Source organism: Dicentrarchus labrax, unplaced genomic scaffold (assembly GCF_905237075.1).
Source record: "Dicentrarchus labrax unplaced genomic scaffold, dlabrax2021, whole genome shotgun sequence".
In the NCBI taxonomy this organism is placed as follows: domain Eukaryota; kingdom Metazoa; phylum Chordata; class Actinopteri; family Moronidae; genus Dicentrarchus; species Dicentrarchus labrax.
In genome coordinates, this window is record NW_026136719.1 from 25,160,722 (window position 1) to 25,173,276 (window position 12,555).

General features: G+C 41.7%; 1 protein-coding gene across 1 annotated transcript; it reads right to left on the bottom strand.

Moving 5' to 3' along the window:
* Positions 1-6,286: 6,286 nt before the first annotated feature.
* Positions 6,287-12,206, bottom strand: LOC127352122 (E3 SUMO-protein ligase ZBED1-like). Its single transcript, XM_051380292.1, has 2 exons — positions 7,726-12,206; positions 6,287-7,551 (listed from the first exon to the last, which is right to left on the bottom strand). The coding sequence occupies exons 1-2, from the start codon at positions 8,319-8,321 to the stop codon at positions 7,254-7,256; spliced, it is 894 nt and encodes a 297-aa protein (XP_051236252.1). The 5' UTR covers positions 8,322-12,206; the 3' UTR covers positions 6,287-7,253.
* Between the last annotated feature and the right edge of the window lie 349 nt (positions 12,207-12,555).

Consider the following 12,555-nt stretch of genomic DNA (forward strand, 5'->3'; position numbering starts at 1 on the left):
TTCACTCCCCTTCTCAAAACCTCTTCTCCCTTGCCTTATCTTTCTCCCTCTAAGCTTTTCTATTCATCTACATTATTCTGTTGCTCTGCTTTTCGTTCTGTCCCTGTATACATCTGTCTCCCTTCTCTCTTTGTTTTTCTTCCTCTCTCTCTCTCTCTCTCTCTCTCTCTCTACTTTGTGTGTTTTTTTTCAGGGTGTTTTTGTCTGCTCATGTCAAGTAGTTTTTCAAATCAGCCTTCCTCAGATTTTTAGTGACCATTTTTGCTGCTGCCATTGGCACTCTCCTTTGTCCCACACCTACCAAGCATTCACGCACAAACTCATACCCAGACACACACACATGTCCCATCTCCAATTCACTATTAAGTGGGGCCTGAATTTCCCCTGAGCTCTGGTATGGTGGCGGCCGCCTCTGGAGTCCGGCTGTGCTAGATGTGTTGTCTGCTCCCTTACCATTCAATTACCCTCCTGTAATCTGACAGGCTCCTCGTGGCCTGTACTGGGACAATCACTAGTTTGTGTGTGTTTGTGTGTGTGTGTGCACGAATGCACATATCTCTCTCTATTTCTGTGTGTCTGTCTGTCTGCCATTATATCTGTCTCTGTGAGTGTATCCCTGCATTTCAGATGCACACAGAACCAATGGGCCTTTTTGTATTGCCTGCTTTGCTTTGCTTTTCTGTTTCTTCCCTTATTACTTCTCTCACTCAAAGTCTCCCCGAGATCTCTGGCCTGAAGTCACTTGACATCCTGCTGCACCCGCAGAAACACACACTGACAGAATGAAAGAAACTAAGTCTTGCTCACAAACGGCCAAAGCCCACATTTTGTTCTCTTCTCCTCCCTGATATTATTTTGCCCTGCAGTCTACTTCTCCTTGCTTACCACTCTCTTCCCTCCATAACTTCATCTTGCTCTCTCTTTCTCCATCATTTTATCATGTTCCCCTAATCACTGTCCCTGTGTTTTCTCTTTTTATCTTCATCCACTCCCTGTGTCTCTCTGTCCCCCTCTGCCCCTCTCTCTCTCTTTCTGTCTGTACGAGGCAGGCTGGCTCTCGGTGTTGACCTGAGAAGGACTGACATTCAGAGGCCGGTCCCCTGCCTGCAGCACTGACATTTCTGCCAGACTTTGATGGTGCCTTTGAACAGAGATGTGTGGAGGGAAGAGCTGCCTGTCTTTCCGCCTTCCAGCGGCTCTAGCTCTGCTTCTCCACCACTCAGAGTGAGATGTACTGTAGCGGGCTGCTCTCCCATCACACATGCGGGCACACAAACACATACACGAATAGAATTGTACGTATGTGCACACCTGAACTCATTACTTTGCCTCATTTACTCAGCCGCTTATTTCTCACGTGCACTCATTGATGTTCTCACACGCGTGCATCTGAACAAACGCATACACACATGCACACGCACAATCATACGCCTCCTGCTGGGATGCCTTCAAAGCCCTTCGTCGCCCCCCTGCGATAAAACTGGCGCAGGGAGAGAGAGTGGTGGAGGGGACCCGGTTATCTCTCCCACCTCTCCCCTATCTAACCAACCCCCTCCACCACGCCAACTCCCCCAAACCTCCTGCTGTGTGGCCTTCAAAGACCCCCATGTCACTCAAGTAACCCTGTAGCTTCACTCCTCCTCATCCTCCTCTTCTTCCTCAATGCCTTCCAGCCTTCTCTAACCTCGCCACCGTGCACCACACTCCCTTTGTTACCAGCTTCTCACAAGGTTACAAAACACTGAGGAGAGAAAATAAATAAATAAATAAGAAATAGAGGCAGGACATTTCTTGATGGGGGTTGCTCTTCTGACAATCAGTACAGCATGATGTAAAAATGGTGCTCTGTTCCGTTAGTCAGTGAATACCGGTTCTGTGCCAAACTGCCTGCTTTGGCAGATTCCCCTTTCTCTCTCTGCTGTCACTAAGGAGAATGGGATTTTTCTTTTTTATGTGTTGGAGGTAGGGACCAAAGCATGTGGTGCTCTGTGAGTCTAATTAAAATGACTTGGCTATTTTGCCATGCGATGGTGTCTCAGAGAGGTGGATGAGAATTGAAACACTTAATTTTGTTTCGCTTGGTTCCTCCTCTCTGTGGAGTTGGACTGAGCTGAGCCTTGATGAGAGTGCAGATTTGACAGCTGTGCATGCATGCGAATGCATATTTGTGAGTGTGTGTGTGTGTGTGTGTGTGTGTGTGTGTGTGTGTGTGTGTGTGTGTGTGCACTACAAAAATTTTAATCAGTCACTTAATTTGTATTCAGTCCTATAGTCATAAATAATTTAACTTCCAATGCAGGGGCATTAAAATGTCCTGACCACAAAGTGTAGAAATTGTGGTGCTCTTGTCAGGCAGTTTATCAGCTGAGTTTGACTTGAGTCATGTTTGTTTTATTGATGTTCCTGTAAAGAGGCATGAGACTGATTTCTTAGACTTCTTGATGAAAGATATACTGCCAAAAATGTCCATCTTGTATTACTTCATCCCATTATCTGTCTTTACATCTGTCATCGTACGCAGTAAAACAGTCTAGCTTTTGTGAGACAAATTTACTTGTGTCTAATGCAACCCAGCCTCTTTCAAAAGCCTTCCTTTATTAACTGATATTTTCTATAAAAGCACAGAGTAGTTTTCTATCTTTGAAGATTCTGTCACTTGTTTTGAGGAAAACTCATCCACCAGGGAAAACTGCATAAGAACAATCTTTGTACAAGAAACTATCTCTGTCTAAAGAAATAATTGCATGCAAACTAGTGTTTAAATTGCATTTTTTTATCAAACTGAGCTGCAGATTTTGAAAATGGCTGTGTTAAATGAATAAATTCAAAACATCGCAATTTTTGGAATCCAAGTTGTGGAATTTAACTATGTAGTGAGTTTTCTTTATTCAAATTCCCCTTCCTCACACAGAACAGTCATACAGAAACATAGCTTTTACTTCCTAAGTTGAACTGGAGGGCAGCCTCCTCTTCTAAGGTTAACATTCTTCACTTAGTCTGTCGATTTTATTAGCCTGGTTCTCCTTGTTTAAGAAAAGCAAGATTTGATGATTGAATTTTCAGACAAATTGTGCCTGGATGCATTTCTTTCGGTGTGTTTGTGTATGTGTAGAAAGAGAGGAAGTGACAGGTCCAACCCCTTCAAACAGCCCTCTGGCCCGGTAGCGTGGCATGATTCCACCTCAGCCTTTCTTGCCAGCTTCCCTCCCCCTCCTCCTCCACTCTCCTCCCTCCAAGCTTGGGGCCCCAGGGTGCCTGCAGCCTGCCTGTACTGGGCTATTGATTGGGAACAGGGCTGCAGCTCACCTGCTAATTGAAAGCCGATTGGGGCCCTGGGGCAGAGCTGTAAAACAGGCCCCACGTGGCATTAAAAGCTGAAGGCTGACGGGCCACTGTAAATCCAGAGCTGCTAATAGTGGTGGTGTATATCCATCTGTGTTAGAGCTGGATGAGACTGTGTGTGTGTGTTTCCATGTGTGTGCTTGTTCTGTTGTATGTGTGCACACGTACTCGATGTCAATGCATGTGCGTTAGCATCTTAATGTATGTTTGCACACATGTGAACTGTCTTCAGGTTAAACACATTAAAATGTGAGTGCAAGTTCGACTAGATACATCGGCATATTATGTGTGTGTGTATGCATATGCATATAGACACTACACACACTCACTTACACACATTCATACACAGGTGGTTCATGGTGACAGTCTGGTCTCCCACGGCACCAGGAGAACAGTCTCGTCTGTAATGGACACATCCTTTCTTCAATCCTCCTGACAACAGCAGCAACAGCTCTTCATCCCTCCCTCCCTCCCGCTCCCTCCGTCTCTCTCCCTTCCTCTAGCTGTCTCTTCTTCCTTTGTCTCCGCACAAGTCACACCTGTGATCCTCCGCTGAGACATCAGCTTTCGAGCTGAGCTTCATTTTTTCCTTTCCCTCCCATTATTTCTCATTTTTTCCATGACTGCTTGTCTCCTCTCTCATCTCCCTTTCTCTCATTTTTGGTCCATCTATGCACCCCTTAATTGTAAAAAAAAAAAAAATCGTGAAAACAGCTCAAAAGCAACCTGATGTGGACTGGGACACAAACTGCGTCCGCATACTTTTGGCCACAGTGTATAGCTATCTGTCTATCTACAGTATCTTTCTCCCCTTCTGACTTAGTTTTTCTTCCATTAAATCTCACTCTGCTCTCCACTCTCCCTCCCACTCCGACTCTCTGTCTGTCTCTCTCTGAGCAGTGTGATTGAGTAGGAAGGGGTGCTGGCCGTCCTGCAGCATGGCGCATGGAAACAGAGGTTAATTGGATTGTAATTAGAGCGGAGGTGATTAATTGATAGCATCTGTAAATTTGGATGTTTCCATTGTAAATGTGACAAATGAGAGCGTGGCAGGCCGGAGGAGGAAGGGCAGAGAGAGAAAGAGGAGAGAGAGGAAGACACACACATAGGAAGAACGGAGGAGGAGATGCGGAGATGGTAGAGGGAGAGAAAAAGAGAGAAAGGAGTGAGAAAGAGAGGTTTATTTTTAGTTAGTGCTAGTCTAGATTCGATGGTAGTTTATGGCAAGGTTGATAAATATGACTCACTGCTTGTGTGATAAAGCCAGTAAGGTTTCGAATGGTTAGAAATACTTTTGATTTGATTTTGTGAGGAAATGGTAATGCTGATGAGTGTTTGATATGGTGGAAGTGGTAATGATATAGGTTAAATTCCCAGATCAGGGTCAGAGATGCTTAAATCAACTGTGTTTTACGGCTGCCCCCCAGCTAAAGATTTTCCTAGTCGACAAGTTGTCGCTGTTAATGGAAAAAGCGGTAATGATTCTGAATGTGTGAATATTTAAGTCTTGTTCAGATCACGGCACAAATAACTTCACCAAAACAAATACTCACAGACGGATGATGTATAACGTTACCCAGAAATGAACTGGTTACAAACTTGCTCCTCTTCCTCTGTTTCATGCCTTTCCTGTCGCTGCCTGAATCTGCTGCGTCTTCATCCCCAGAGTCGTAGTCTTGTTAGGAGCCTCTGTAAATCAGCTGGCCTCCGTGGGTCCGCCCTGCTCCCCGGCAGTATTCCCCAATGGGTTCCCCGCTCCTGCACTACTAGAGTATAAACTCTCCCTGTCCTTTGAGCTTCCAGTCCGGGTACAGACAGCTAATAGGGTCGCTAACTAGCTAGTGGCAGCAGCCAGTACAGTTAGTAGATGCAACAGTGCACCGGTAAGTGACTCCCTGTGTTACAAGAGAAAAGATCCATGTTGCAACAATCCCTTATGCACTCTGATATTCTCGCTCATGAACGGAGTTCTGCAATTATCCGACTAATAAAAAGTGGGTTGACTAATACTCTTCACATCTACTAATGGTTAAGTTGACTACTAGGGGGCAGCCCCACTGTGTTTATTCACTTTCTTGCTGAGAGTTAGGTAAGAATATTGATACCACTCATATCTGTACACTCAATGTAAAGCTATCACCAGCTGAGTATTAGCATAGCATTAAGACTGGAAGCAGGGGAAAACAGCTAGCAGGGCTTTGTACCAGAGGTAAAAAAGAGCCTGCACCTCGGACACTTACTACTTAACATGATACATTTGTTTAATCAATACAAAAACTGAAGTGCAAAGACGACAAGTTGTGGTTAAGCTAAGCTAGCTTGCATGCTTCTAGGCTCAGTCAGTCTTCTAACGTAACTCGTGCTATATTCTGTTTCTTTTTCCAAAATGTTAAATTATTCCTTTAAAGGTCCAGTGTGTAATATTTAGGAGGATCTTTCGGCAGAAAATGAATACAATATTCATAGATATGTTTTCGTTAGTGTATAATCACCTGAATCCAACAAATCCAGCGATCAGTTTGTGTGTCTTGCGCTGCCGCCATTACTGCAGAGGCAAGTCATAGTGACTGACTGCTGCTGCCTGCTGGGAGTGACAGCAGCATGGGTAGTGGGATTGACGACGTTAGGCAGTGGGCCCCAGTTGCTGCTGATGGTACCTTATATGGATGGCGATCTTAGCACTATTGAGATTGTACACTTTAGTTAGACATTTGTTATGACAATAGCCAGAAATAGAGAATGTAGAAATGGAGTAAAAACAGACTGACCCTCTGCCACATTTCAACTGATGTACTGTGTAACACTACTGTACTAGGTAGCTAGCAGAGTCAATTAGAAGTTGCATTTAATCATCACAGACTAGTTATATTAGTAGAAAATGGACACGTATAGGGGCACTCTTCATGAAGTAAAGGCTTGTGTTTTTCTTTTTCAGTTTTTTTTTTCCAAATTGGTTTGCCACTACTGTTAGAGCAGCAACTGCACAGGTTTTCGCGATTCCCTAGACATTGTTGTAAAAAGTGACGTTATAGAAAAAGTAAAGGGGAAAATTGGACATTGTACACTTCTTTGGACAGCTTGAATTTAAACTAGGGCTGTCAATCGATTAAAAAATGTAATCTAATTAATTACATACTCTGTGATTAATTAATCTAAATGAATCGCATATATAATTTTTGCTGTGAAAGTATTTTAAATATTTCAATTTAAATGAATCAATGAATAATCAGCATTAGTGACATTAAAGTTCAAAAACTATTTTATTACTATTTTCACTGTTCAATAATGGCCATAACAATCTACAATAATATGACCTAATATGCTGAGGAAATAAATTCAGAAGTGCTTCAGGAAGAATTTTTTTTCACATACAAGGCATTTCAGGCCACAATTATAACCTAGAGGACACAATGAAAATAAATGAACACTCCCCTCAATGTCAACACTATTTCTCCTGTATGTGCCATAAATAAACTCAGGCAACAGAGACCAAAAGTTTAACATAGTGCAATATCAATTGAACATAAACCTTCAATAAAAAATCAGCCCCTTTTACCACATTTCACACAAAAAAAAATCAACAAAGCAACAATTTCTCATTTTCAAGTTGTAGTCAGACACATCTGCCTCACTTCTACTTCTCCTTCAGCCAGTCACTGAGACAAACTAGCTTCTCTACATTCTCAGAGCTCAAGGCTGCTCTCTTTTTTTGGACTATGTTACCTGCAAGTGAAAAAAGTCTCTCCCAAGGGACAGAACTGGCAGGGGCAGCCAGATATTTGTGAGCCAGGACAGACAGCTGTTGATGGGCTCCTGCATGAGTTGTCCACCACTGCAGCGGGCATTCCTCCATGCTAATGCTGGGCTCTGCTTTGTAGTGGTTCAGAGCCCTGCTTGGTTCCACCGTGTCATCATCTGGGTTTATTTCGCAGCAGTACCTGAAGGCTAGTCCACACCTCTTCTCTGTCTCCTTTTTGAAGATACTTCAAGTCCTTGAAGCGTGGGTCCAGTGCTGAAGCTATGTTGAGCCATCCATTGTTGAGGTTTGCTTGCCATTCAGACAGGTCCTTTTTAAAGGCAGTCTTGAATTTTCCAATGTAGGCTGGGTCCTCCTCCGAAACTTCCATTGTGTGGTACAGGTGGCAGAGAGCAGGCAACACCACAGAGCAAGAAACATAAGTCTCACCTCCAAGGAGCTCAGTCACATATCTGCAGTGGATGATAAGAGATGCACACTGTACATTTATTATATCAGTGTCATAGTAGTAGCCTAGCCTACTTCAATAATTTGTAAAATAAAGTACGGTAAATTTCTTCACAATAAATAAAAAAAGACGTTTTGTGTGTGTGTGTGTGTGTGTGTGTGTGTGTGTAAGCTTTTACCTGCAAGGTTCAAGGATGGCTTCCAGCCTCTGAAGTTTGTCCCACTCAGATGTAGTCAACATAGTCAGCTTGTGCTTCTGTCTGCTCCGTGTAGCCTTGATGGCCTCCTGGTTCTTCAGGAGACGAGAGATCATGGCGAGTGACGAGTTCCATCTTGTGGGAACGTCCTGAATCAGACTTTCTGTCAGTTGCCCAAGTTGATTTTGCTGCTGGTGGAGCTCCTCTGTATTGGCAGGGCTATGTTTAAAATGTCCCACTATCTTACGACACTTTGTCAATGTGTCACTAAACCCACTGTCTGCGAGGCAAACAGTGATGCTTGTCTGTAACATATGAGCAACACAAGGCATGCGCTCATATGGAAGCTTTCTCGTGGCAGCAATCATGTTTCGGGCGCTGTCTGTACAGGCTATTTGCAAAACCTCTGCTAACCCCCTGTCTTCTATCACCGAAACTGGTCTGCAGGACATTGCGATCCATTTAGCCAGGGAATTGCTCAATCGGTCACATACAGATTTGCTAAGTTTACGTTTCAGTGTTTGCTCCAGTGTGGTTTGAAGATGAGGTTGACTGCTAGAGTTGGTATCATGGGACATGCTAGGTCGTAGGCCTACCTCCGGATTAACTCCTGGATGCTTTGCATTGATGTGGTACTTTAGAGTTGACAATATGCAAATTCCTTGCTGCAGACATTGCAGAGGACTTTATTTTTATCAACACTTCCATCAGGCCGTTTTTTATAAGTAAATGTTCCAATCAATGATCCAGGCAGCGCGTTCTCGTCTCCCTCCTTCATTTTACAGTCTAATGGTGGTGACTGACTAGAACGACTCCGGGTCAAAGGTCAATACGGAATCGATTAATCTGCGTTATTTTTTTGTATCCGTTATTTTTTTTCAAATTGATTAATCGAAATTAACGTGTTATTTTGACAGCCCTAATTTAAACACATGAATATTGTGGGGAGACACCTCCGCGGTACTTCCCACATCACATTCCCATGGCATCAAATACAGACATGAGCGGTGTTCAGTTAGTTGCAATCTGCAATTTCACAGCTAGATGCCACTAAATCTTACACACTGGTCCTTTAAGTTTTGGCATGGTTTTGGTGCAGCAAATCTCAAGGCAAATATTGTCGACTGACACACTGAGAACTGATATTTCCATTTAAAGTTTGCTTTGACTGGCTCACATTCAGTGAACTGTTGGCTGTCTCAAACAGATCTCTCCCACAACAGTTTACACTTTACACAGTTTAGCAAGCTTCCATTATTACGCATGGTAAGCAATGATTGTAGAGGACGCTGGCAAAAAAGTTTAATGCACAGCGATGACACATTGCTGAAGAGATTACTTTATACCGTGAATGAGCCAATTCAATGCCTTATCCTAAAATCACTGAGAGAGAGTATAACAAATGATAGTCTAACTTTCCATAGTTCCTTATAGTATTTTGGCTTCTCAAAATCATTCAAATTCATAGATGTATTATTCAACCTGGACTTTCTGGATCATATTTCATTCATTATCTGATCAGCTAGCCACAGATTTTACTATTAATGTAACCTCCCACTCAAATAATTCATGCAATATATATAATCATTATCATATCATTGGTTTTCTTCTCCTTGTACAGCTCCCCAACCCCTTTTTTTTTTCCAAGGCCGAACAAAGCAGAATCAAGACAACACAACTTTAAACTTTAAACACAAAATGTCCTATTGAATTACTGTAATAAGAGTGTTAGTATTTTAGCCGTTCAGATACTTTTGTGCATTTTTATTTATGCACAAAGCAAGGTCTGTAGTGAACACACCTGTTAGCCTGAGTTTTATGTTTTGTTCTGTGAAATAAATCCCACCCGTTATATAACAGTTTCTGATGACACACAATGTTAGCTTTCTACTAGCTACAATCTTATTCTTCACATATTCTTACACATTTTGGTTTCAGCTCGAGGTTGCTATACAGTGAAACGCCCATTAATCAGGAATTTAAATATATTGTTATGTTATATTGACATGATGAGTTTTAACAGCATTGGTATCATCAGTGGGACAAGGGGCAACACAAATATATAGTGATATAAAAAATAGGGATTTTTGCTTTAACAGGGGTTTAACAATGTATCGTCTTGATTTTAAAAAACAACAACAACCATATTTTAACAAACCATTATCTATTTAAGAGAGTATGTGAATATAAGTTCACAACAAGGCTTGGTTTTTTATGTATCCTAAACCCAACGCAAATATCCTGCTGAAAATTTGCCAAAATAATCCGCTGTAGGGTGACCTCCAAAAAGTGTCAACATTTACAATTGCTTTAAACGTATAAAAATTGTTCTTTGCAGTTCTAACATCAGTGCTATTTTTTGACACCACATTTACATTTACGGTTGTCTTCTTGTCACAAAATGAACTCTGCTTGCTATTTGAGATAAAATAAAACAAGGTTTAAAACTCAACAGAAAATTAAATGTTTTGTCAAAATGACTTTTCCTCCTTCATTCCTCTAATATTTAATCACTATAATCTGTCTTGGACTGTGACATGTACTGTTTGACTGCTCTTGCTGCTAATAATATTATGACTCATACTGTTTCTCACATGGAGATGTATGCTAAAATGTAACATATGGAGAGGGTGTGAAAGATGCACCATGTACAGTAAGGTGAGTGTGTCTTTGTCACCAGTAATATCTCATGCGAAGACGCTTTGAGGCATGACCCTTCTAATAATGCTCTTTATATACACCATATACTTTCAAATAAAATACCCTGAAATTCTATTATTATGCACAGTACTGGACAACATGTAATGCATTTACAAGTTGACAACATTCAGAGTAAGGCCCTGGGATAATGGGATAGTACAAAACCAGTGCAAGCAATCAAATTAAGGCATCATCCAAGCACAGAGAAATTAACAAAGTTGTTTACATCATCTGAACACATAAAAATCATTATGACTGCAGTTTTTACAGTCACAAGTTCTCCAATCTAATTTCTTGGGCAGGTTTCACAACTATGAAAACCTTTTCATGGAGTTTAAGGACGGCTCACGATGGCTCGTGTGGTTCGTTGCTCAACGGAACAAATTGTTCATTAACTGTGGGCCTAATGCTCTAACAAATGTTCCAGGAATATTGCTGCGGTGGTCCACACGAGGATGGAATTAAGCTAATCAAATAAGCCTCCAGTCAGGTCCTATCAGACAGCTCCAGACTGCAGCAAATGAGCCCACGTCGCAAAATTTACATTTCATCTTCCCCAGGGGACAGGTAGGGTCCCACCTCGCCACCACTTTTCCCCCCAATCAGCATCTGGCTCCTGGAGGAAGACGAGGGAAATGGGGAAAAAGAGGGACGCGGTGGTTCCAGGCCATACCACGAAGCTGCTGAACCTCTCTTGCCACTTCCTGGGCACGCTTCCGATGAATAAGGGAGAGAAAATAGAGAAGATGACAGCAGGGGAAATATTTGCTGTTGTGGTTGGAGCACCACTCAGATCCCAAGAATGAGGGCCGGGCGTGTTTGTGCAGCTGTCCGTCTCCCAAGCGCTGAGTGTATGAGTGTGTGCCCGCTGGAGTCTGTTTGTTTGTCAAAGTCACTATGCCTTCACTCTGTCGGTTATTTGTGCCTTTGGTTGTGTATCATTTTATATATGTGTGTATATACAGTACATGCATGCATGGGCATTAGAGTGTGTGTGCGTGTGTGTGTGTGAGTGATTGAGTGTGTATCCAGGGAGAAGCAAATCCATCTGTCTTTCTCGGATAAAGATGCCAGAAACAAGGAAGAAGGAGAGATCCTGCTCCAAGAGAGGCTGGGGAAGGAAGGAGAGCCAAACAGATGTCCCTAAAACTCCTAACTTGTCTCCTTGTCACCTTCCTCCTTGCAGATGTTCAACTTGTCATCATCCATTTTTATGTGGAGTACTGGCCTACAGTCTCAAGAGAAGATTCATGCATTTGTTATTTTCTTAACATATTTGGAACTCATATTCCAGCAATTTACAGACACAACTGGACAACAAGGCTAGAAAAGAAATATAAATAAGAATACTGTAATATTATTATTACAAATGTTATTTGTATTGATGAACTTGCTGTACTGTAATTTTAGCCAACTACAACTAGAAGGTTTATGTATCCTCTGCTAACGTCTTGCCCTCTTTTTGAATTGATTTTCTTGATGTAAATATTGATTTTTACAGTCTCCCAATTGTATGGTGGGGTTTCGTGCTACTTAAATTTTCATGCCGGTAACCTGATGACCTGCAATCTCAGGTATCTGAAACACTGCCAAAATCAAACAACATTTGATCACCATACATCTTATAATATACTGTACATGGAGGATTGCGTTGTAAATAATGCATAAAATGTATTTTCAAATAAGATGGAGTCATACAGGGTTTACAAAGTTAGCATCAGTGACTTTATTGATGGTTAATAAATAATTTATTTATGCCTTTGTGTCGAGCTTTTTTAATGTAAAAACACTTTCCATATGATACTTACAGTAAATAAAAAGAAAAATTAGACTACTTTTAAAAAGACTCATATGGGGTTTAAAAAGTAAGCATCAATGACTTTATTGATGATTAATAAATAATTAATTCATGCTTGTGTCAAGCTTGTATAATGTATAAATAACATAAACACTTTTTGTTGTTGCCAAGTTGTAAGCCCAGATTTAAGTGAGGGTTTATATTATCTGCCAACATAGTTTAGGCCTGTTTCTTTTGGTCGCTCTTTAATTAATCACAAAGGACCCTCCCCAGGACTGTTTGGGCCCAAAACTACCAAACAAAGACTCACTAAC

Excerpts from the sequence above, each read along its gene's own strand:
- LOC127352122 (XM_051380292.1), bottom strand. The coding sequence starts at position 8,321 with ATGTCCCATGATACCAACTCTAGCAGTCAACCTCATCTTCAAACCACA. Across the intron at positions 7,552-7,725 it reads GCCATCCTTGAACCTTGCAG|ATATGTGACTGAGCTCCTTG; the intron begins GTAAAAGCTTAC and ends CATCCACTGCAG.